This window comes from Dendrobates tinctorius, unplaced genomic scaffold (genome assembly GCF_039654945.1).
Source record: "Dendrobates tinctorius isolate UK_male_01 unplaced genomic scaffold, ASM3965494v1 ptg000009l, whole genome shotgun sequence".
NCBI lineage: Eukaryota > Metazoa > Chordata > Amphibia > Anura > Dendrobatidae > Dendrobates > Dendrobates tinctorius.
Genome location: NW_027361677.1, coordinates 20861000 through 20885538, shown reverse-complemented (window position 1 = coordinate 20885538; position 24539 = coordinate 20861000). Strand labels below are relative to the sequence as shown.

Sequence of the window (24539 nt, the reverse complement as noted above, 5' to 3'; positions counted from 1 at the left end):
TAATATTATTTAGGCAAAGGCAAGATAGCAATAACATAACTCCCTCTCGGTTATCTCTTAAATGTAATAGCATGCAATATCTCCCATAAAGTGCAAAGTGCATAGGGAAAGGTCACAGAAAAATATACAAAGCAGAGTATATATAGAAAAAATATACACAATTATAAAGTAGAAGTCTGAAGACCGCAAGTAAAAGAGACTGTCAGCTAGCATGAATAGACCTAAAATAGTAAGGAGGAGAGACAGCCAAGGATACATAAATGCCTAAGTCTCAGACATGAAAGTGTAAGGAAGTACCAAACTATCTGATATGTGGACAGCAGGACCCCTACGCGCGTTTCGCTTCTTGCTTCTTCGGGGGGCGCCATGACCTTAACTTATATGTGGTTACTGGATGTCGCTGATTCCCTTATTTTGTATTTATCCACATCTCTTTCTCTAAATAGTGTATTTTATCCTATTCAGTATAATAAAAATCTTGTGTTTGTTTTGTTTGCAAGTTTTGGACATTAAACCTGTGTTTACTTTGAACTCTTGAGTCACTGCTTCTTCACTGCATAGTGAGGTCACCGCTGCACTACTATACAGTATATATATATATTTATTTATTCATTCATACATATGTAAATTATATGCATAGTCTGCAAAGCAGGATGACAACCATTATAGCTGCTATGTCAGCTATCTCAGGCGTTGACACTTAGCTTTTCCAGCCAACTTGGATGGGTGTGTTGTTTTCCTGCAATATTGTGGCAAGGGATGTATCGCCCCATAACTAGCCCAAATTAAATTTCTGGGCCCTAGGAGATCTGTGAATGCTGTAAAATGGCCACCGTGGTTGTCGTTCAGCTTCCCAGAACCAGATATAACTTAGTAATGGAGGGATGTTTCGCAGTGGCTTTAGGCTTAGTTGGCTACTGACAGGTAGGACCTCCAACTCCCCCATACGAATGGACGATCGGCATGTTATTGTCAGAGTATACATATGTTCTGAGGGAAGGGACAGCTCCCCTGAGAACAAAGGGTTTGGACATGTTGAAATCCAGCTGCCCGATCCTTCTCACCCTCAATATCTGCCTCATACACATCAGATGGTTGGCGGGTTGTGGATTTCCAGATGTAATATTCCATTCCATAGTTCTTTTCTCTTTTTAGGGTCACCGCTTCCTTCTGTAGGTCCCGTGCGCCCCATCTCACAGATGACATTTTTTTTTAATCTTCAGTTGACCAGTTCAGACTCGCTAAGTCTCTGGACGATGAAATCCTCGGCTTTGAAACCACATACCTCGTCGCTGCGGTCATTATTCTCAGCTTCTATGTGACCCATGAAGAATGAACATGAGCAAGTTCTGTTCTCACCCTGAGCGGAGGTCGCACCCCAATGGCTATATTTACTCTCCGTGCAAGGAGGAAACGTCAAAACCTGCCATTTACCTCACCTGCGACCTGTCGCGTGTCTGGCCTGCTGCGTGTAATACAGGCCTCGGGGCGATAACAAGATGTCGCTCTCATACTGCGACTGCCTCCACTTACACAGGAAAACACGGGCAGTAAATGTCGCTCCGTGTCCTCATCTGTTCACACAAGAGTAGGTCAGTTGTTCCCCAGTTATGGGAGAGCTGAGGGACAACCAATATGGCCGCCATTACTAACCCCACAGAAGCTGCCATGGAGCTTACCTGGACTCTTCAGTAGCGCACAAACTACTAATATGACGGCACTCTGGTTGGCTCCTCAATGGAACAATGGCTGGCTGCGAGGCTGCCATCAGGGCTTCATACATCCAAGGCCTAGACCTCATTACCAGGCAGGTCATGGAGGTGAGGGGTGGTCTGGAGCAGTCAAGACTAATATTACTGCCATATTCTGCCCATACACTGGGAGATATCAGTTCTACCAACTATAGAAGTGACTACAGTACAGTTATATATAGTGTTTTATAGGTGATGTTCTTTCTGATGGAGTTGTTTTCTTTTCCATCTGGCCCAGACCACCATGATGACTTCCACTATCCATAACTCGTATGCTGAGCTTACATTACAGACATATTTAACCTCTCACATTTCTTGCACTGCCACCATCTACTTCCAACCGGCACAAATTCCCCATCATGTTTCTATGCTGTTTTGTACCTGCTGTCATCTTATTTGTCCATTAGTGCACCTACTGTACATCAGAAATAACATTTCAGTAAAAATTACACCGAAATATAGTGCCAAACGGAAGAATCCCCTAAAAACTAAAGTGCTCCCAAAATAATAGTGCTACGCAGTGCCCTATATACTGCACAGCATGATAAAAGTGCCATGTTTTGTGCCCCATATAGTAAGAAGTGTCCCCTTACTGAATAATAATGCCCCAAGTTCCCCCTTTATATAATAATACCTCAAATTATTCCCTAAGTTACCCCTTATTGAATAATAATAATGCCTCAGGTGACTCCCTTACTGAATGATAATGCCCCAACTGCCCCCTTAACAGATACCAGTGCCCTGGTGCCATTTTCTTCTTCTTCCTACCCCAGGTGATCCCCTAATGTCTAATAATGCCACAAGTGTCTGTGAATAAATCATAATGCCCCTATTGCCGACACTGTTATAGGGGCACTGTTGCTGGCCGACTTACTACTGGACTACCATGGCTGAAGCCATAAATAAGAACCAGTATTGGTTCAAAACGCGTTGGTGCATAAGGCTACTTTTTTTTTTATACCTGGATATTTTATTTTCTTCTTTTCATATTGGATTTTTATTTCATAAAATTAAGGATTCAGATTTGTTTTTGTTTTTTTATTTAAGACTTCCTTTTCTCCTAACCATAATTATGTTGTGGCGTGTATTAGCCGGCAGGGATCCATCGTCGGTGCCGTCTACCAGGCCATCACGTGGCATGGACCATGCTGGATATTGTGAGTGTTATGGTGGCCATACCGCTGGCATTGGGAGAACTGTCCAGTGTTACGGCCCCTTCTGGGCACAGGAGTGGTAATGTCAGCAGGGGTGTGACTGAGCATTTCAGTCACAGCAGGTCCTTGGGGTCTACCGGGTCCCCAGAAGGTCCCATATGGTAAGACATAGTTTGGGGCCCATGAGCCTCAAGTCATAGTGGTAACAACACTATGGCCTCTGGAGAAAGGGGCAAGTCAAAGTCTTACCGCCTGACTGGCCACCTATTGTGTATTTTCAATAAAAGGGCATGTAGTTTTACCCTAAAATGTTTTTTTTCCCCTGCGGAAACATTTGTCACGGAGCGGCGTAAATTTGAGGTAAATAATGTAGTATTGATGCGTTTTAACCAAGTGTGGGTAAAAAACCCCATCACATAGCTTATAGACAAGAGGCCTATGCAGCTGTAACCTTTATTCGAGTGCTGTATTTCAGTCTCTACCAACATGGCCGTACGGTCCCGTCAAGCACTCGTGTTGGCGTCATCACGTTCGCCCAATGACAAACGACGCGCTCGAGCTTCGGCCAATCAGAGTAGGGCGCGCGGATTGGTTCCGAAGTGTGGCGGAAGTGCAGGAATTTCCACGTGTCCTGTCGGGAGTTATGTCCGCTGGGTCCGGGTGCTGTTCGGGTATCCACAAGAGGAGCCTGGCGGAGCTGCTCGGTATATCTGTCCGTTAACGTCGTATCATTTCCCACAGCTCTAGCTGCCATACTATCTAAGCTGGACGTGCACTGGGCTGTTGTTGCATGTAGGGGGACTACAACCCCCAGTATACCCTGACAGCTCTGATGCTAGGGGTAGTAGTTTTGTAATGTTATGAGCCCAATACTGCAGAGAAGCCATCTTCCGTGTATGATTCATGAAATTCTGTGAATATATGACAAAGGTTTTATGTTATTTAATTTTTTTATTGGGCGGCGCTGCAGATTTTTTACTTTACTCCAGATCTTCCGGACAGGCTTTGCAATGCATGCACAATTTTTTTTTTTTAAATGCAAGGTGTGCAGCTTATCCACACAAGGGTTAAAAAGGAGGCGTAGTTATAAAATAAAAATGATATATGCAAATAGTAAGTTATACATGGATGGGGCAAATTCACCTGTAAGGCTCTGTTCACATGTTGCAGTTTTGTTGCATTTTTTTTTCTGTAGGCAAAACCTGCTCTCTTGACAGTGAAACTAAAAAGCTGACGGTTTTGCTGCGTCTTTACTTGGTACATTTGTCTCTTGTGCATGCTGATAAGGGTTAGTGGCCCAAAAAAACACGAAACATCTTCCTTTTTGCAGCAAAACCTGATTCCTGTTTTTTTTTTGTTTTTGTTTTTGCACTCATTGCTTTCTATGGGTGAAAAAAATGCTGGAAGAAGTGACGTGAAGCAAATCGGTCAGAAAGAAAATAACAACCAATGTGTGTACATGAGATTTCTGAAATCGCGTAGCTTTTACTGGTAGAAAACGCAACGTCTGAATGTAGCCTAAGATTCCGTGTAGAGAAAGCGCCACATACATCTTAACATGAGTCTCTGGGGTTTATTTAGGCCGTGTTCACAAGGAGCTTTCTGAGGACTTTTTTGCTCCAAAATCATCCTAAAAAATGCTTAGAAAACATCCTTCATAACTCTATGGGAAATTCACTTTACTGTTCATAGAGGTTTTTTTCATGCCTGGTGAAAAACAAGAAAAGTGATATTGACTGTCCCAATCTCAAGGCTGCAAAAGTGAAAAAAAATCCCTTCAATGTGCACACGTTGAATATCCGAAGTAGATTTTTCTGCACTGAAAACCAGAGTGATAGCAGGAAAAATGCTGCGTAAAAGGTCATTTTCATATGTTTTTGCATGCATTTTTGCCCTATTTCTTTGGTTTAAAAAAAAAAAAATAAAAAATTGCAAACACAAATAAAAGTGACACATTGACAATTTACTTTGGTTCAAATCCACAAGGGAAAAATAAGCAGCGTGTGCATGAGGTGTCAGATGTCGTTTATTTTTTCCCAACAGCAAAAATGCAGCATGTGAACAAAGCCCTAAAACGCATCAAAAGCTCCTCAGGAACATAAATACTTCAATAAAAGTGTTTTCCACTTGACAAACTCTTATTTGAAAGCCTCAATAAACTTAGTGTGTGAACTTATCCTTATTGCGTCAACATATTGTCAGTGCTGTGTGTGAAGGGGGCTGGCTGACGGGCTCATTTCCATTGCTAAGCCAGAGAAGGGGTCTGGCTGATCTATTTCAATGAACATTCAGCCACCTTTACTCACAATATTGGCCAATCAATGGGGCTAATCCTTCATGGTTCTGTGCAAAATCTATGAGCCGAGTGTGTAAGATTTCTGGCAGCCACTTATACAACCTCTCTTGACCCCCAGAAGTAGTTTTGTGCCTGAATCAGGCATGTATGGAGGAATTGGAGCGGAGTCCTATCTCATCCCCCACCATCTCTCCGTCTCTGGGGGTATTAATTGGCACACAAGTGCTGATGCTGATGGGAGATATGGAGTCATTTGCGGTCCGGGCCCCTGATGTGAGCAGATTACATTCCCAGGGTATATAATGACGGGAAACCAGGACTATCGGCTCCTCGTTATTTGCAATCTGAACACATAAATATCTAATTTTTCAGCTAACAGACCCAAAAAAGCCGACAGGAAAGCTGAATCCAGCAATAAAAGCCTTCAGGAGGCCGCCCTGTATCTGCTGAGCTGTCGCCAGGATGTAAATCAGTTTCTGTTGGAGGTGAGTCGAGATGTGGCGTCACCTGGAAGACGCCATTCATACACTGTATCTAAGGAATGCACACAGTCTAGGCCCCTGTACACATTAGATTAACGTCGGACAAAGCGTTTGTTCACTGAGAGATGAGATGTCTTTCGGTGGCTCTGATGGAGAACAGAAGCGCTCAGCCAAGCTGGTCGAGATGGCTACCATCAAGATGGCTATGTAAAAGTGTACAGAGGGCTTCATGGTTCGGTGGTCTCCAGTTCCATCGCATAATATAGTTAAAAAGAAACTTTTAAAGTGACCTTACAGTATAGATATCTGTTGATCAGCAGCTTTTCTCCCGTCTTATACATGCATGCTCAGTTTGGGTGACTGAATCGATTCGCAGAACTCCGGTACAACTCATTGGTACTTGGCGGATAGATGTGACACCTGCCAATTTCTCACCTTATGGGGCGTGATTTGATTTGTTAGGTCATCTGTGCAATGTGACACACAGATGACGTAGCTCCAGCACACCAGAGATGCCGGGAGGTTAGAAATTCACGGGCCTACTGTCTTACTGCCAAGTGTCACTGACCTGGACACTGGCTTGTGAATCGATCTGCTCGTTTCTGGTCAATTGCTGTCTTTCCTGACTCCTTGTGTGCACGTGCACTCTCGGTTTGATCGTGCATGCATGTTGAAATTTCCCTTGACGTCGGTTATGAAGGGAAGAGGTAGCACACCAACATACTCGTTTCCTGGCCATCATGCATTAGATTTGTATGGACGGGTTAAGGCATACTTCACATATCCAAATTGCTCCTTATAGTTGCTTTTTTTTTTTTGCAAGAATTTGGGTCAAATTTGCACATGCATTACAGAATTTTGTTTATGCCTAAATCAGACACTCGGGTCTCTTGCCCGTCATTACTATAGCCGGACATCGGGCAGGTTCCTCCTCTGCAGTCAGCTCCTGACCGTATTTCCTCTTTAGGTGGAGGCTCTTCCATGTAAGAAGGTGCGCAGCGATGACAGCTCAGCCTCCGTCCCCGTTCAGGAGGCTACACCATTTACACACACATTTGTTGGTAAGTGTATTTGTTGTCCGTGCACGTAACGGTAGCTCATCAATATCAGATCAACACTCCGCTTCCCAACGGATTAGCTGCTTTTAGCTCCTGCAACTTAAGGATGTCCACAGCACCACTCCGTACACTGCGTTGTGGCTGTCATCAGTAAAATATGCCCATGCAACCCCTTTTAAGAAAAATTATTTTATCATGTCCAATGGCAAGTTGTCACAAAACTAAAACACCGTAGGGCATGTTGGGTGTTGTAGTTCTGTAACGACTGGAGAGCCACAGGTTAGACACCTCCGCCATGTTGCATTTGCAGATTGATTTTTTTTCCACCATTTTTCTCACCTTTTTCCAAGTATCTGCGCTGCGAGATCAAGCGTTATTCCTGAACTTACCACCAAATGTGCTGGGAGCCAAAGCAGCCACGTCTAATATCCAGAAGATATGTAATCATGTTGGAAGCGGGGCAGAAGAAACGCTGCTGAGCCGGGATCAAAGGGTGAGAGATGGAATAAAGGATGAAGGCGGTAATGACACGATTGTGTGAATTGTGTTTAGTTCTAAAGTGTCAGTCGTGAGAAATATAATGTAAAAATACATATGAAAATAAGGCTGGAAGTGCATTAGCGGTGTGGCAATGCACTTTCAAGTGCATTGACGCCTCCTGTGCACTTTCAGCTTGATTTGCATGTGGCCTCTACGCTAGATTTATGGTGACGGGCACCATCAAAGTGTGATTTCTTTATCGCCTCATTGGGGGACACAGGTTACCATGGGTGTATGCTGCTGCTGTAGGAGGCTGACACTATGCAAAATGAGAAAATTAGCTCCTCCCCGGCAGTATACACCCACCGACAGGCACAAGTACCTCAGTTTGTGCTTAGTGTCTGTAGGAGGCGGACCGGGATCTCCCCAGATCCGCAGATAACTATCCTTTTTTCCTTACAGGTTTTAGTTGTGTTATTAATCTTTTCCATTTGTTTTCCACATACAGCGTCGGAATACAGGGTGTAATTTCTCACCCTGCCTTCCCATATCAGGCGGCTGAGCGAGCAAATGTAGTGTCGCCCACATCGCAACTCTCAATACCGCAGGCAGGACCCTTTCCCTATAACCATTCAGGTGCTACGGGCTGATGTCAGGTGGCTGGTCCTAGCCAATTCCTCTCCTCTCCCCTCTCCCGGGAGAGGGCTGAGAGGAAGACGGTGGTCACCGGCGGTGGCCTTTCCCCTTCTAGCAAGGGGTTGACGCCGTCTTCTGCACTGCTCGGACGCAGTGCGGTTATAGAGGATCTTCCTTCCCAGCGGCCTTTCCCCTATTCGTGGGGCCCCTGTGGTCATCCTCTTCGCGTTCAAGAAGTGGGCGTCAGGTAAGTGGTCTGACTGCCCCCTCCAGCCCCATGCTCCTGTCACATAGAAGCCATCGGCGCCGCTGTTAACCCCTCAATGCCCGCTTCCCTTTAAAAAATAAAAAAATTTGCGCCCTTTTCTTTTCCCAGGCGCGCGCCTCGCCAGGTTCTTTGTTCACCGGCCGCAGCCGGGAGCTCAGCAAGGGTCCCCCCGTAGCTACTGCCAGTACCTACTGTTATCGGCAGCGTCACGGGCATCGGGGGCAGCAAGCCAGTCTCGGGCAGCTTTTTACTTTCACTTTCGTTTGCGGGCGGGCGGCGTCATCTGCTCACGCCCCCCGCTATGAGCACGCTCTTTTCGCGATTCTTTCTAGCCCATCACAGAGCTGCTTTCGCTTTGCAGCTTCCTCCTTTCCCCCCTTAACCGCGCCCCCCCCGTGTTGTTAACCCAGTCGCGCGGCATGGCCGCTAAGTTCCACCCACTCGCGCGGCACGGCCGCTAAGCTCCGCCCGCTGTTCAGGTCCTTCTGCTGGAATCTCGCGTTCCTCTTTGCAAGGAGCTCTGCTGGGGGACACACCTACTCGGCTCTGCTGTGCATAAGGCTACGGTAGGCTCTGCTTTTCCTGGGGCTATAATTAGCTCCCCTCTGCAGTACTCACTCTCTTCCCTGCAGTACTTTCACCAGATACGTTCTGCTATACTGCTGCAGACTCCACATATGCCTGACCCTGCAAGGGCTCCCTATTGTAGGCCCACTGCTACTCTCTACGCCTGCGCGCGCTGTAAAAAGAAGTGGGCATCTGGTCAGTTGTAACCTTTCTGCCCGTCCTGCAGTCCTTCTACTATGTCTGCCCCTGAGGAGCACACCGATCCCCAGGATGAGAGCTCCCCACCCACCCCCAGAGTGGGCTGTTGCATTGTCTCAGTCGGTCGCGGACCTGACTAAGGTGTCTCAGTCCCTGGTCCAGGTCTTAGAACGATTACCTCAGCTATCTAAAGCCACCTTTGCTCCGACCGCCTCTCAAGGTGAGTCGTCCGCACTTGACCGCGACCTCCAGAGGGACAGACCGGGTAGGAGTTCCAGGAAGCGGGCCCTGTCCGGCTCTTCTTCCAACTCACAAGGCCCCTCCGCATCATCCAGGCTGCTTTCCTCGCCTCCGTCCCCTTCTTCAGAGGACGACATTGGGACAAACGTAGGTCTGACTCAGATTCGGACCACATGTCCAAAACACAGGACATGTTAGATAGTCTCATATCGGCGATTACCCAAACGCTCAAAGGCGGACAAGACGCCCCCACAAGAATGCTCTGTCCCCTTCAAACGAGCGAAACCTCCCTCCCGAACCTTTCCTAATCACAAGGAGTTTGAGACTACGTTAACCAAACACTGGGAGAATCCTGAAAAGCGGTTCCCTGGACGCAGGCACCTAGACGTGCTATATCCCTTTAATGCGGACCTTCTCACGAAATGGGCCAAAGCTCCCAAGGTGGACCAACCAGTCTCCCGTCTTTCCTCAAAAACGGTTCTATCCCTTCCGGACGGCGCATCACTTAAGGATTCAACGGACAGGCAGATCGAATCGCTGGCCAAATCGATTTTTGAGGCAACTGGCGCCTCTCTCTGTCCCAGTTTCGCCTCCGCATGGAGGCCATTTCAGCCTGGGCAAAAATTCTTCGCAAGGGCATTTAGCGTCAGCTCCTCAGGACGAGCTAGCGGAGTTGGCTGACCAAATTAATCATGCTGGTAAATACCTCTTGGCTGCCTCTTTGGATGCAGCTGGTTGTTCAGCAAGCGCTAACAGCAACATAGTTGCCATACGCCGCATCCTTTGGTTGAAGACATGGAGTGCGGACTCCACCTCTAAGAAGTCACTCACTAACCTAGCCTTTCAGAGTCCTAGGCTCTTTGGCGCCAGGCTGGATCAGATAATTTCTGATGCCACCGGAGGTAAAAGTACCTCTCTTCCTCAGTCTCGGCCTAGACATTTTTTCAACAGAAAAGCTCCTCGTCAGTTTAGGTCCTTTCGCCCCTTTCCTTCCTCGGAAAATTACTCCCAGCAGGACCAGCCCTCTACCTCCGGGGAACGGAGAAAACCATCGTATAAACCCACACCCCGCTGGAGACCAAAGAGTCGACCCTCCAAGCCCTCAGGGTCCTGCTCCGGTAGATTTCCCTCCAAGTGACGGGTCACCCCCACCTGGAAGTTCTTCCAGGGTGTGAGGCAGGCTTTCTACTTTCAAAGACGCGTGGCTGTCTGTTGTCAACGACGCATGGGTCAGGGAAATCATCACATCCGGCTACAAAATCGAGTTTTCTTCCCTCCCAAAGAGACGCTTCCTTCTGTTTCATCCTCACAAACAACCGTCCCTCACCCCAGGTTTCCTCCAGGCCGTCTCTTCCCTCCTATCCACCGGAGTACTTGTTCCCGTTCCTCCAAGCGAACGTTTTTTGGGTTTTCTTCTCAAATCTCTTCGTAGTCCCGAAAAAAGACGGCTCGCTTCGTCCAATCTTGGACCTCAAACTACTCAATTGCCACGTGAGGATCCTCCACTTCAAGATGGAGTCCCTTCGCTCAGTAATCGCCTCAATGGAGCCCGGGGAGTTTCTCTGCGCTGTAGACCTACAGGATGCCTACCTCCACATCCCTGTTTGTTTGCAACATCAGAGGGTTCTTCGCTTTGCGATTGAGGAGGATTACTACCAATTCACGGCCCTCCCCTTTGGCCTAGCCTCGGGTCTTCATGGCAGCCGTCATGGCCATCCTTCGCTCCAAGGGGATCCTCATCCCTTACCTGGAGGGTTCTGTTGATCAAGGGCTCGTCCCGCCGAGACTGCCTTCAGAGTCTTCAGATTACCCTGGATACTCTCACACGTCTCTGTTGGATAATAAACAGATGTCCAACCTGCTCCCAACTCAGCGACTGACATTCCTAGGCATGGAGTTCGACACGAACCTGGCCCGGGTGTTCCTTCCGAGGGACAAATTTTCAGCTCTCTGCACAGGAATCCGATCCCTGAAGCGGACAGTCCCAGTTCCCCTTCGGTTCTGCATGATTGTCCTGGGGAAGATGATAGCCTCCATGGAGGCCGTCCCCTTTGCCCAATTCCACACTCGTCCCCTTCAGCTGTCCCTCCTTTCAGGCTGGGACAAGACTTCAGTCTTCCTGGACCGACCCCTTACTCCTGCCTCCCAGAGTTAGGCAATCCCTAACTTGGTGGACAATGCCTTCGTCAGTGCTGCAAGGGAGGTCTTTTCTTCCTCTTCAGTGGCAAGTCATCACCACTGATGCCAGTCTTCTTGGGTGGGGAGCGGTTTTCCAACGGAAGACCGCCCAAGGGCGGTGGAACGCCCAAGAGTCTCTGCTCCCCATCAACCTGCTGGAAATCAGAGCGATCTTCCTTGCTCTCCTCAGCTGGTAGCCTCTTCTCGCTGACAAACCAGTCCGAATTCAATCAGACAACGCCCCGTCTGTGGCGTACATAAACCACCAGGGCGGTACTCACAGCAAACAAGTAATGGCAGAAGTAGCAAAGATTCTACATTGGGCAGAGCGTTACGTTCCAGCAATCTCCGCCGTTCACATTCCAGGAGTGGAAAATTGGGCAGCCGACTTCCTAAGTCGCCAGGGCCTAGCATCAGGCGAATGGCGTCTCCACCCCACGGTCTTCAATCAGATATGCCAGCGTTGGGGCACTCCAGACGTCGACCTCATGGCGTCTCGGATGAACCACAAAGTTCCCCGCTTCGTAGCCAGGTCCAGGGACCCTCTGGCCGTCGGTTGCGGCGCTCTGGTAATCCTGTGGTCTCAGTTCCGACTCCCTTACTTGTTTCCTCCACTGGCCTTGATTCCAAGGGTGGTCAAGAAAATAAAATCAGAAGGCATCCCAGTAATTCTGGTAGCCCCAAGCTGGCCAAGACGTCCTTGGTATGCGGAGCTGGTGAACATGCTTTCGGACGTCCCCTGGAGACTTCCAGACCGTCCGGATCTTCTCTCACAAGGCCCCCTTTACCACCAGAGTTCTCAGTCTCTTGAGTTTAACGGCATGGCTGTTGAGGCCGTGATTCTAAGACAATCAGGTTTTTCCAACCAGGTCATTCAGACCATGATTAGAGCTAGAAAACCAGCCTCCTCCCGCATTTACCATAGGTACTGGAAGGCCTTTTTCCGTTGGTGCGATGACAGCAATGTTTTTCCAATGTCGTTCTCTATTCCATCCATACTTGGTGTCCTTCAATCCGGCCTAGATGCAGGCCTGTCCCTCAGTACTCTCAAAGGCCAGGTTTCAGCTCTGGCAATTCTTTTCCAGAAGGATCTGACCCCCCTTGCCTCAAGTCAAGACCTTTATCCAGGGAGTTGCCCACGTTGTCCCTCCTCACCATTCCCCGATAGATCCGTGGGATCTTAATCTCGTTCTCAGCGCTCTCCAAAGTGCGCCTTTTGAGCCTATCCAGGACATTCCTCTTTCCCTTCTCTCATGGAAGGTGACTTTTCTGATCTCCATTAGGAGAGTTTCTGAGCTAGCGGCTTTATCCTGTTGTTCTCCGTACCTAATCCTTCATCAGGATAAGGTCGTTCTCAGGCCCGTTCCCTCCTTCCTTCCCAAGGTGGTATCTTTCCTCCACATCAATGAGGACATTGTCCTCCCCTCCTTTTGTCCTTCGCCTGTTCACCCGCTGGAAAAGTCGCTCCACAAGCTGGATGTAGTGAGAGCCATGCGTGTCTATCTGGCCAGGACCGCTTCTTTTCGTCAATCCGATTCGCTGCTTGTCATCCCTGAAGGTCGCTGGAAAGGATTCCCGGCATCCAAGTCCACTATCTCTCGCTGGGTTTGTTCTACTATCCTGGAAGCTTACCGCGTTTAGGAAAAACGGCCCCCTCCGGGAGTGGGAGCCCACTCCACCCGGGCTGTAGGTGCTTCTTGGGCTGTCCGACACCAGGCTTCGGCTTTCCAACTTTGCAGGGCCGTGACCCGGTCGTCCTTGCACACCTTTGCGAGGTTCTACAAGGTTCATACCCAGGCCTCGTCTGATGCAGGCTTAGGTAGGAAGGTTCTGCAGGCAGCGGTAGCACACCGGCCGACCTAAGTCCTGTCTTCACGTTCCCCTAAGCTCTCTTCCCACCCTGGGACTGCTTTGGGACGTCCCATGGTAACTTGTGTCCCCCAATGAGGCGATAAAGATTTTTGGTTCTTACCGTAAAATCTCTTTCTTGAAGCCTTCATTGGGGGACACAGCACCCTTCCTGTTTAAGTTGTACAGTGTTGGGCCTACGAGTCCCTTTTTGGGTTGGTACATATTTTCAGAGTTATTGTTACTTCTCCTACTGCTTTTTTCACCAACTGAGGTACTTGGTGCCTGTCGGTGGGTGTATACTGCCGGGGAGGAGCTAATTTTCTCGTTTTGCATAGTGTCAGCCTCCTAGCAGCAGCAGCATACACCCTTGGTAACCTGTGTCCCCCAATGAAGGCTTCAAGAAAGAGATTTTACGGTAAGAACCAAAAATCCCTCTTTTTATTGGTGGATAAGCACCTACACTTCATGTCAGAACCTGATAGACCCCTTTATAGTTAACGGGGGTCTTTAGAGTGCTCTTGGTGTCTTGTAATTTGATGGATTAGTCCCCAACTTAGATTAAAGCCCAACGCAAATGTGAACATAACTGAAACCTTTAGCTCCATTGATGCATATCACAGAGAATCATAAGGTGCAGCCTCATGTTGGTGTGTAGCTCTTGCCTTAAAGCGACAGACTTAAAGGCATCCCCTATTTATCTCTCTACCATTTAAAAGGGTGCTCACATCTTAGATCTTGACCTACACATGCACTCTCACTCATTATTGTTCATAGGAGGAGGGAAGTAAGCTGAGGATTGAGCATGTTCACATTTGACATGCCCAACCCTTCTTTCTCTGTAATATCTGCCATCAGGGGAAATTCTTTTTTTAAATTCGTTTTTTGAACCTCAGGACACAAAGAATGTACAAAATACACAGTGGCTTATGATAACAAGCATTATACATATCACACATGTTCCCGTCCATTGTAAAATATAATACATAGAAAATGCACACTCTTATAAACAAGGTGATATGTACATATCTTTCCAAGCACACATGAAGGATAATTGCTTATACATTTTCCAGCATGTATATCAATCCAATTTCACAAACCTTGTCATATCACTCAGAAATAAAATCTAACTAAAATTCCTAAACTACAACTACCACTACATCAACTAGTATCTACTATTTCCGCAGCCTGGTCTCCTATATCATATTCATCAGGGGAAATTCTGACTCTCTACTTTGTCTGAAATTGTAGTTGTAAATCTTTTATTCTCCCCAAGTACTGTCCACCACCTTTTGTGCTTTTTGGGGACACTGTTACCATGTCATATTTTGTCTGTTCCCTACAGGACAGGCTGACGGATTTTCTACAGACTTTAAAGGGACTTCAAGCAGAAAATTGCTTTAGTCACTCCGTTTTTTTAAAGCAGATCTGGGAACAAGAAGTAAGTGCCCCCTGGGTAAGAGGCAGTGCCTCTGGTAAGTGTGAGAAGTCCGGCAGATCGTGGCTCTACATGCATTCTTACTGAATAAAGCTGTTCTGCAGCAGCTCTTAGAATCATTGTGACACCCAGAAGTAACGTCATAAAGAAGGTGACTGATGTAAGGGGAGATCTTGTCGTGTGGCAATATTTAATGTCTTTGATCTCTCCCGGGTAGCGCCTTCCTGCTGTCGAAGTTGTATGGCACTTGCAGAACTCGGACATTGTCGGACTGGAGGACGTATTGGAGAGGTAAGTGTTGAATGGGAAATGACACCACCTTGGAAAACACATTAATGGAGTCTTAAACCGGCGCATCGGATAGCTGCCGGCCGAATGCTCCTTTACCCGACAATTCTCTCTCCTTACTCTCTATAAATCTGCACGCTCAGCCCGATCGAGCTAGCAAGAGTTTTTTATGGGTGTATGGGGAGATAGGAATTATCTACTGCCAAATGTCCCCATATAGTCATTAGCCAGTCCTTTCTCTGTAGTTGCAGGGACCCTCACTCCGCGGTGGACTGGTTCTGCGGGGAGTTGCATTCACTTTTTCTGCACATGGAAAAGTCTCTTGATGTAGAGTTTTGTGAGCAGATGATATCCGGTGAGTTGCTTTACTACTGATTTATTAGGTTTTTTATAAAAGGCCACTTGGTGTACAAAGAAGAAAAAAACATCAGTTCTGCAGCATCTTTCCTCCAGTGTCCTCATGACAACTCTTATTGCCTGTGCAAATCCAAATCTCTGTCCACATCCAGGACCACAGGTAACCAGTGTTATTCAAGTGCCAAGATCAGGCGGACGCCTGACTGCAAGTATGGGATTTGTACATGCGGTCCCGTGCCAACTAGACGTGTGGCCTTGCTCAACACCAGTGAGTTGATTGAGGCCTGAAATGTCTAGTCGGAATGTGTCCGGAATTATGCAAACAACATTATACATATCACCTCCTGCTCACAGCTCTTGAGAGGATTCCCAAGTTTGCAATCACATAGAGTGACTGCAGACTTGTACCACGAGGACGGAAAACCCCTTTAATTTTCCAGTTTCTCCTTTTAATTTTTTGTTCTTTTGCATAGGTTTTTTGGTTGTGCTGATTGGAAAAGCTTTCTGTAAGTCCTCTGCATCCGGGAAAAAATCTGACTGTTCCCAAAGTACCAAGGTAAGAGATCCAAGCATAAATCTTAAAAACTGATGCTTAAAGAGGAATCGTTGTTTTAACTATTATTCATAAATCAAAAGTACAGGTGAACATGAGAAACTTTGTAGTATATTAGATAAATCCTCTTCTTTCTCCTCCAGGACTCATCTTTCATTCTCAATATTTTCTAATTGAGGGTAAAGTTTGTCTTCAGTAAGTACAGACTTTCCCATTACTGAGATAGATGTCAGTTGGTGCTTTTAAAGTTCCATGGAAATTGCAGCAGAATGTCTGTGTGTTCCACTAGCTTCTCCCCTTCCATAGAGTTTTAAAAGCACCAACTGTCATATCCTATCTATGTACTGGGAAGATCTGTCTTCACTGAATACAGTTTTTGCCCATGATTTGAGAGAGAAATATGAGTCCAGGAGGAGAAAGAAGCAGATTTCTCAGATGAGATATATTACAAAATTTCTTATTTTCACTTTTACTATTGATTTTATGGAGTAAAAATTACAATTATTTATAACAGTTTTTCCTTTTTCGGTTTCAGATTTCCCTCTCCATTTTGGATAAAATGCTTTCATGTAAGTAATGGGGAGACGGTAAGTTGGGATTTAACCATTGAAAATAGACGCTTCGTATTCTGCATTCTAGTCCGGGGCTGCATTCACAATTTTGCAGGCTTCAGAGCTTCCAGCATTCACCATTGGACTAAAGAAAGCTAATTAATCCTCTGCATCATGGAAACTCAGCGAAACAGATCGGTCAGCAAACTTGTTGACTGTTTCCTGTTGAAACCAGCAGAAATGCAAATGCAACACTGAACTGTAACATCTCTTAAGAAGTGGGATTTAAAGATGGAAGACCCCTTTGACACTTTCACATAGATATACATCAATGGGGGACGTGTTCTCTTCCAGGGTTTCTTGATCGTATCCCTGAAGCTCATAATGACGAGTTTTACAAGCCCGGCGTGGAGCAGTTCTGGTACGTGGAGGCCTTTATACCCCGATGCATTTCTTTGGATCAGTCATTTTCCTTTTTATTTCAGTGCTTTCTGCACTTTCTTAGGGTGACCCCAATTTGCATTTAATTTTCATAATACTTTGTGCAAGAAATGACCCTCACGGGCTTGGTAAACGTTTGGAACAGCTTTCATTTTTCTGCGTGATTTGCTGGTGAAAGTGGCTTCACATTTATTTGGCAGCCACTTAACCCTCCCCTTGTTCTTTCACTTGAAGGCTAAGGGGGGGAACTGAACTAGTGATGGGCATCTTGTGAGATAATGAATGCGGGGGGTTAATTTGCCATCTGTTCTTTCACAGGTTAATTGCCTATGATGCTTCTAGATACAGGGTGCGTGTGATTCTGGAAATTCTGGAGGATTTCTTTACCCATACCCTGAGCCAGACCCTCGTCTTCAGGCCAAAGCTGAAAGGTAACGCACAGGTATTCCTGATAAGAGATGGTGGGAAAAGGGCGAACGTGCACGGTCCCATGAATGATAGTTACCCCTTTAAATAAAGCTAAATGTGCATTTGCTACTGTGCACCTTCAGTCCTGAAGTGGGGGTCCTAGTGTTGGGGATAAGTGATAAATGAAAAGCTTTGTGTGGGATGAGCAGTGACCACTAATCTGAGTGCATTTCTTGGTTGTCACTCCTATGCCCATTCAGTTGTTGAAGTAATAGCGCCCTCTGTGGATTAGATTGTGGATCTGCAGCGGTGCACTTTAGCAGGCTGGCACATACCAATCAGTTCCTTCCATGACCCCGTCTTGTTAGGACAAGGCTGATATCCTCCGTCACTAGCACCTTGTCCAGGCGACACATCTCTGCTGTCCTCCTACTCGCAGTTTACCATGTCCCCGGGCTCTGGGACACCAGCAGATTGTGGTTTATGACGTGTCCCGTGTCCTTGCCGCCACTTACACGCTTATTACTATGACCCGGATTTCATCATAGTTAAAGAATCACTATGCACTGATTAAATCCGTCACTTCATAGTCTGCTGCCTTTTTATAGACGGGTTTACAAGATACAGAGACATGAAAGAATCCAAGTCCATTACTTATCTGTAATACTCAGCAATTAATAAGAAATCTGCTGCATGTGCCTATAATTGTAAAGACTGGGGCATAATGCTGCCGAAATCAGATGATGTATAATGTATGTGTATACGCTGCTCTTCTTTTTCTACACTGAGGGGTTTTTTTTAAGTGCACCCAAAAAAAACAGTGTTGCAGTGTAAAGTATGTTGGATGGGCTCAGACTCAGATTAGACTGTGCAGTTGCTCTGGAGTCGGACTGTCATGTGCATGTTTGGAGATGGTATCACATTATGATATGCGTGGGTGATCTGATCTGTGGGGGTCCTTTACGTCATGGTTTCAGTCGTTTCCCTATCGCTGTCATTCTGCACACAGTGTCTGACGCCATCCGATTACAGGGAGGCTGGAGTTTTGCAAAAACATGGCCACTGCTAACAACCTTATACCGGAAGGTAAGTTTGGATTTAGTTTCCCTCCAGCTCGATCCACCGTCCATACACGTGCACACTCGGCTAAAGCGTGCATGCATGCATGCATTCTCAATACGGATGCTGACATGTTTCGGGGGGAAGAACCTAATACACATTAGAAGATTATCCAGTTTCTCCAAAATCCATTTTGGCTGCAGTTTACCTGATGTGTACAGGCCCCTATAGACAGGACCATTGATCCTGACTTGCAGCTTCTTCATGCGGATCTCACCCGTTTTATTCCCTTCCAGTTGTTTGTCCTGCTTAATGCTGAGAAGCTGTTGTCTCGCATTCAAAGGGTTTTGGATACGCAGGAGGTGAATTGGCACCATGTCTTGGCCTGCGTCTCCTGCCTGGTCGTCTGCCAGCCTGAAGCTCAACCACTGGTGAAAGGTGAGAAATGTGCGGATATTCAGATTATATCGTTCGCCACCTTGTGGCGGAGCAGTGGTACTGCAGCAGTTTAGTCCCCATCGTTCTTATGCTATAAATTAAGTTCATCTTCGCCTTTTTTCTCTCGTTTTAGATCTTTTGAGCCGTCTCCTGTCACAAGCCTTCGAGACTTACGAGCTGGAGTATTTAATCACTGCCTTCCTCGTTGCTCGACAAGCAGCATTGGAAGGACCTGCGGCATTTATGTCCTATACGGAATGGTTCAGGGTCAGTATCCGGTAAAGCAGTGTGGCACCATACAGCGATTATAACCGTTATGAGAAAAACAACAAGAAATGTTGGAGAAAAAAAAAAACCCAAAAGAGCAAAAAACGCCGGATCGAGAAGGGGTTAAAAGCCGCCATATTACATAGCGACGATATACACGGTAAAGGAGGGAAGACTTTGTTGGGGTGACTGACATTTATTACTCCCTTCTTTTAGGTTACGTTTGGTACCCCCAGTTCACACCAAAGCATCACCAAGAAGTCACTGCTTTTCCTCTTGAAATTTCTCTCCGATTTGGTCCCTTATGAGACGTCACAATACTTAAAGGCAAGTGCATACATGCTCTTTAAATGTTTTTTGGGGGGATTAGAAAATGGGGTCTTGTCCACAGGCTGTGGCTGGTATTGTAGCTTCACTATGTTCAAGTTTCTGCAGTTCCAGGCGTCCACAGGTGGCTCTTTTTGGATCAAAAAACTTAGAAAATCAAATTTATATTTTTTCAGGTGCACATCCTCCATCCGCCATTCGTGGCAGCCAAATTACGCCCCCTATTGATGGAGTACATCACGCTGGCTAAAACTCGGCTTGCAGATATGAAGGTGAGGCTGTGGATGAAGGTGAAGATGTGGATGAAGGAGGCCGGAGTGTGGGCTGACTGGACATTATTCGCTTTGGCTGATTGCATTGTTTCTGTGTTTGCAGGTTTCTATTGAAGACATGGGCTTGTATGAGGACCTCTCCGTAGCCTCCGACAAACATCAGGTATGGGACGCCTAGGAGAGACCCGTGCCTGCTCTATAACACAGCCGTCTGCTGCGTATGGTATGTGTTCAGCTGCTGAGCCCACTCAACACAACCCACACCCCTGACGTAGGATGCGTTGTTATAGCCTATGTCATGAAGGGGTTAAAATACTCCACCCTTATGAAAACAGTCCTTGTTAGCCATAGCAGCAAATTGCAGCACAGATTTCATATTATCTCAGCTGAATTAGCCATGAAAGCTGAGCTCTGATTAGTTGCTGTGCACCGCTGGGCTTTCTATTAGAAAGTCCTGATCCATAAGGTCCATAGTGTAGATGACGTCTCCCCGTGTATTTCCGGCTCCGCAGACACAGCCTCAGGCGCAGCAAGACGTGGAGAAGGCCGTACAGATATTCCAGAATACCGGCAAGATCCCAGCCAGTGTCATGGAGGCCAGGTAGGTGGAGCTCATCTGCGCAGGCCCTCAAGGTATGCTGGGTGTTGTAGTTCCATGACAGCTGCAGTACCGTTCCTGTGTTAATGTTGCATTTCTTTTCCTTTATTGCCTAATGCTGATGTTGTCCAGGCCATCGCGCCATCTCCACAGTTGATTCTTCACAGCCCCTCCTGAAATCCTCTGTGCTGAGGTTGCTCTTATTAGTTCCAAGTCGGCCATTAGTAGACAAGATGGTGCCTGTGATCTGTTAGTGACTCCTCCGACCCCTGCGTTCTTAAATGGATCACATGTTTAGGAAAATAATGTCCTGTGAATGTTGTGTGTCCTAGATTCCTGTAAGGCTATGTTCACACAATGCTTTTTCGCAATGTTTTTGTCATGCTACATTTGTCTCTTGTGCATTCTGATAAAGTTTAGTGCCCTCCAAAAACCTGATTCTACTTTATCAGGTTTTGGCACAAAAATGCAACAAAACCTGACACCTGCATTTTTTTCAGTACCATCCATTACTGTCAATAGGTGAAAAATTCTGAAAACACCGAAGAACGTTTCGCATAACAAACTGAGGACAAAAAAACACAAAGCTGTGTGCACGAGATTTCGGAAATCTTATAGAATTTGCTTGTACTGGGAAATGCAGCTAAAATTAGCGTAAAAAAAGCTGGAAAAAACTGCACCAAAACCGTATACTTGTGAACATGCCCAAATTATCCCCGGATCACTCTGCTGAGATCTCAGACCCCGATTTTTTTTTTTTTATCTTTCGTAGCATCTTCCGGAGGCCGTATTTTACATCCCGCTTCCTCCCGGCGCTGCTGACCCCCAGACCGGTCCGTATACCATGGCTGCATTAAGGAGGCATTTTCTATCTATTTCTATTTCTTTCGCTCTCTACTTTTCTTTCTATCTCAAATCTTTGTCTATCTAGCTCTCTATTTCTTGGTTTGTCTATTTGTCTGTATATATATTTCATATCTTATCTCAGTCTCTGTTTTCTCTCCTGATTTACTGTAATTCACAACCAGAGCTGCATTTACAATTCTGCTTGTTCTCAGTGGTGTATGTTCTGTCCTTACAGCTCCCGGAGGCTGCAGACTCGCTGATGTTACTCATTGACGCACTGAGGAGGTGAGAGACTTGTCGTATGTGTATAATCCAGGAATCACACCGCCATGTACGTCTCCGTGCCCCCTTGCTGCCCGCCGCTCCTAAGCTTCTCATGCAGAGGAGATGTCATTTACTTGCAGTTTTTTGGTACACCGCTCCAATTTCCCTACTTGTTTTCACACAAGTGTTACCAAGACTGAAAATGTATCACCTATCCATAACCTATGGGATAAGGGTCCAGTGACTGAGGGTCCCAGTTTTGGGGCTCCCACCTATACAGGAATTGGGGGTCCCGTATTGTGCGTTTTGAATTGCCTGCAGCTGCCACTAGTGGGAGCTATCTATCTATAACCTGAGAATGTCAAGGAATGCTGGGAGTTGTAGTTTTACAGCTGGGAAACCAATCACAACGACTTTTGAAGATTGAAGTAATCTGTTCTGCATAGATTATTTCACGCCGTCTCCCTTTTACATGTTTTCTGTAGATCAGATAAGATCCCCGCTGTCGTCATGAGCTCGTATCTCGATGCCTGTGAGCTAGAGAAACATCGGAAATTAGAAGGTGAGGTCAAGATATAGGAATGGTTAATGTCAAGGGAGAAACAATGGATGGAGAAATTAGGCTTGGGCTACATCATAGACTTCAGCCTAGTTGCCGAATAAGCCATTCATGGGTTAGTCCTAATGAATGGGGATGACCCTCGTTCTGCACATTAGCCTGGCCTAGGAGACAAAGCTCAATCATAATCTTCTCCAAAGGGAAAATACCTTAATTTGCTGGCAACTGTTTCAGGCTTCTTGCCCCTCATCAGTGAAAGGGTTGGCTGGATGGGTGAGAGGCTTTTGACGGAGGGTCCTTTGGAGAAGATTCTGGTTTGATTTTATATCATATCCTAAGTCATGTGGAAGCCTCCTTATAGGGTCTGTATTGACGTATCACGGGCATGGAGATGAGCGGAGCTTTGCACGTCTTACATGTATTTATATGTATACTTATTTTCACGCATTAGGAAATGAGAAGATGGAGGTGTCCCTGAATGAGGAGCCTATGGCCAGACTGCAGGCATCACTGTGTGAGCTGAGACCCTTCATCGCAGACCCGAAACGACATGATGGTATGTGCAGAATAATCTTGTATTACACCTCGCGACTTCTCCTTATATAACTGGGGTCTGTATCCTCAGAGATCTCCTGCCAGGTGGCCATGGTCGCTGACAGGCTGGCGTCGGCATTGGGGAGCACCAACATGGACCCTGTTCCTGCGATGTCACAGCCTCTCTTTACTGAATCTGTGGAGGATCTGGAGCCGCAGGAGCTGAAGGTGAACAAGAATCTTCCTCTTCTCCTTTAGGCTTTTATGACTTTTACATTTTTGTTCATTATTTTGCAGGTTGCTGATCTGGTTATCACATGCTTTTGCCAATGTGTCATGGCGGCTTCCAGCGCTAATCCTCCTGACCGGTAAGAGAATCTATTATTGGGACATAAGCAAATAGTCTGGCAGCAGATAGATGTCTATTAAAATTCCCAGAGGAGCATTGCAAGGCCAATAAGTCTCCTTACAGCCTCCTTAAATTAAGCCAAGCCAGAAGCTCCATTTATAAACACGTTTCAGGATGTTTGCCCCTCATTAGTGCATCTGAAGAGACTATTTGCATATTTAAATTCCCAGAGGGGCATTGCAAGGCCTACAAGTCTGTGATGTGATCCATCCCTTTGGTCTCCTCTCTCTGCAGACAAGGACCCTGGCCCTCCTTGTATGTGAAGATGCTGTGCGGCCACCCCAGGGCGCTCGCTGCAGTGCTGAGCCGGATCCTGCATTTGTTGTGCCAGCAGGTTTGTCTTCATGATACAGATGGTCCATCCGATATCTATGTGGCTGAGATGCACCTGTTAGTGGTGGATGATAGTTTGGTAGTTTTATTCCTCCTCTTACGCCTGGTTATAGGCAGGACTCCTGACAGATCCACATGTGGTCGGACTTGCTGTTTTCTCAGTCCATCTCCATGAGTGCCGGGCATCTCTCGTCTCCCCAAACATAGAAGTGAATGCGCTAGAAAAGTTCTGGGAACTTGCGCTGAAGCCGCAATGCATGGAGTCTACATCTGTAATTCTCAGGTGAGGGCTCTGGGCAGCTGTAACCAGCGTCTGTGACCATCATGTGTGGACGTAGTATCCACAGAGTGCATCATAGAATGGGTTATTCCTGCTTTGGTCACTTCTCACTGTAATGAATGGGACAGGGGCACGATACCAGTGCAACGCACAAGTGTCCCGACCGGTGTGGACATGTTTTCTGCCCTGCTCACCTCCTGAAGCAGATGTGACCATAGCTTATCTGATTCTCAGACTTATTAATGGGTATGTATAATCAGAAAATTACCTACTGTTTCTAAGTCAAGATTTTGTGTTAAATATATTTAAAAAAAGGCAATTTTTTTTTAATTTTACACACCTTATAGAACACCACTTGCAATAGGTGATGTCACAGCTGACCTCTTCCTCCTCCTGTGCAATAACTGATAATACCTTTATATACAGTAGATAACACAGGATCCACTATTCACAATAGGTGATATCACAGCTCCCCTCCCCCTCCTCCTATACAATGACTGATAACACCCCTATATACATTAGATAACACATTATTCACCATTCCCAATAGGTGATGTCACAGCTCACCACCTCCTGTACAATCACTGCTAACACCTCTATATACAGTAGATAACACAGGTTCCACCATTCACAATAGGTGATGTCACAGCTCACCTCCTCCTCCTCCTGTACAATGACTGCTATCATCTCTATATACAGTAGATAACACAGGATCCACCATTTACAATAGGTAATGTCACAGCTCGCCCCCCCCCCCCTCTTCTGTACAACACCAAGGTCTACAATCTGTGGCCATATTGGGAGAGGACAGACTGCTAATGCGCGGGGTCTGTCGTTTCAGGTTCTGCACAGCAGCAGTTTCCTACACTTGCTGTCGGTTCTCTTTACTCTCTCCAGGGGTCTCGCTGGACTGCATCCCCCCATTATTCATGCGTAAGGTAATTTGGCTGCAGATGAAGGCTGCAGAGGATTTCTTCCAAGCATGGCTCCTGTTTGAGTTGTGCCTAGTCTCGCAGTTTTGGCTGCAGGACGCGACCATTGAATTCAGCAGCCTCCTTGCAGACGGGCGGGGGGCATTGTGCCGAGTCCGGGCGCTTTCACTATACATCAGTTTTGCATGTACATTTGTGGCTGTAATGATTCTTATCCAGGAGTTGTGTT

General features: G+C 46.5%; 1 protein-coding gene across 1 annotated transcript in view; it reads left to right on the top strand.

Moving 5' to 3' along the window:
* The first annotated feature begins 3493 nt into the window (after positions 1-3493).
* The window catches only part of LOC141096944 (Fanconi anemia group A protein-like), a 34628-nt gene continuing 13582 nt past the window's right edge, over positions 3494-24539 (top strand). Inside the window, exons 1-27 of the mRNA XM_073583868.1 lie at positions 3494-3609; positions 5574-5686; positions 6651-6744; positions 7092-7234; positions 14502-14597; positions 14812-14885; positions 15128-15237; positions 15713-15795; positions 16328-16361; positions 16698-16764; positions 17103-17215; positions 18202-18278; positions 18548-18689; positions 18823-18956; positions 19173-19283; positions 19460-19555; positions 19659-19718; positions 20068-20156; positions 20926-20986; positions 21235-21284; positions 21749-21825; positions 22274-22378; positions 22448-22584; positions 22654-22724; positions 23000-23099; positions 23212-23381; positions 24220-24316. Of these exons, the coding sequence (XP_073439969.1) occupies positions 3549-3609; positions 5574-5686; positions 6651-6744; positions 7092-7234; positions 14502-14597; positions 14812-14885; positions 15128-15237; positions 15713-15795; positions 16328-16361; positions 16698-16764; positions 17103-17215; positions 18202-18278; positions 18548-18689; positions 18823-18956; positions 19173-19283; positions 19460-19555; positions 19659-19718; positions 20068-20156; positions 20926-20986; positions 21235-21284; positions 21749-21825; positions 22274-22378; positions 22448-22584; positions 22654-22724; positions 23000-23099; positions 23212-23381; positions 24220-24316 (2565 nt within the window). The 5' untranslated portion in view covers positions 3494-3548. The remainder of the gene's footprint in view (positions 3610-5573; positions 5687-6650; positions 6745-7091; positions 7235-14501; positions 14598-14811; positions 14886-15127; positions 15238-15712; positions 15796-16327; positions 16362-16697; positions 16765-17102; positions 17216-18201; positions 18279-18547; positions 18690-18822; positions 18957-19172; positions 19284-19459; positions 19556-19658; positions 19719-20067; positions 20157-20925; positions 20987-21234; positions 21285-21748; positions 21826-22273; positions 22379-22447; positions 22585-22653; positions 22725-22999; positions 23100-23211; positions 23382-24219; positions 24317-24539) is intronic.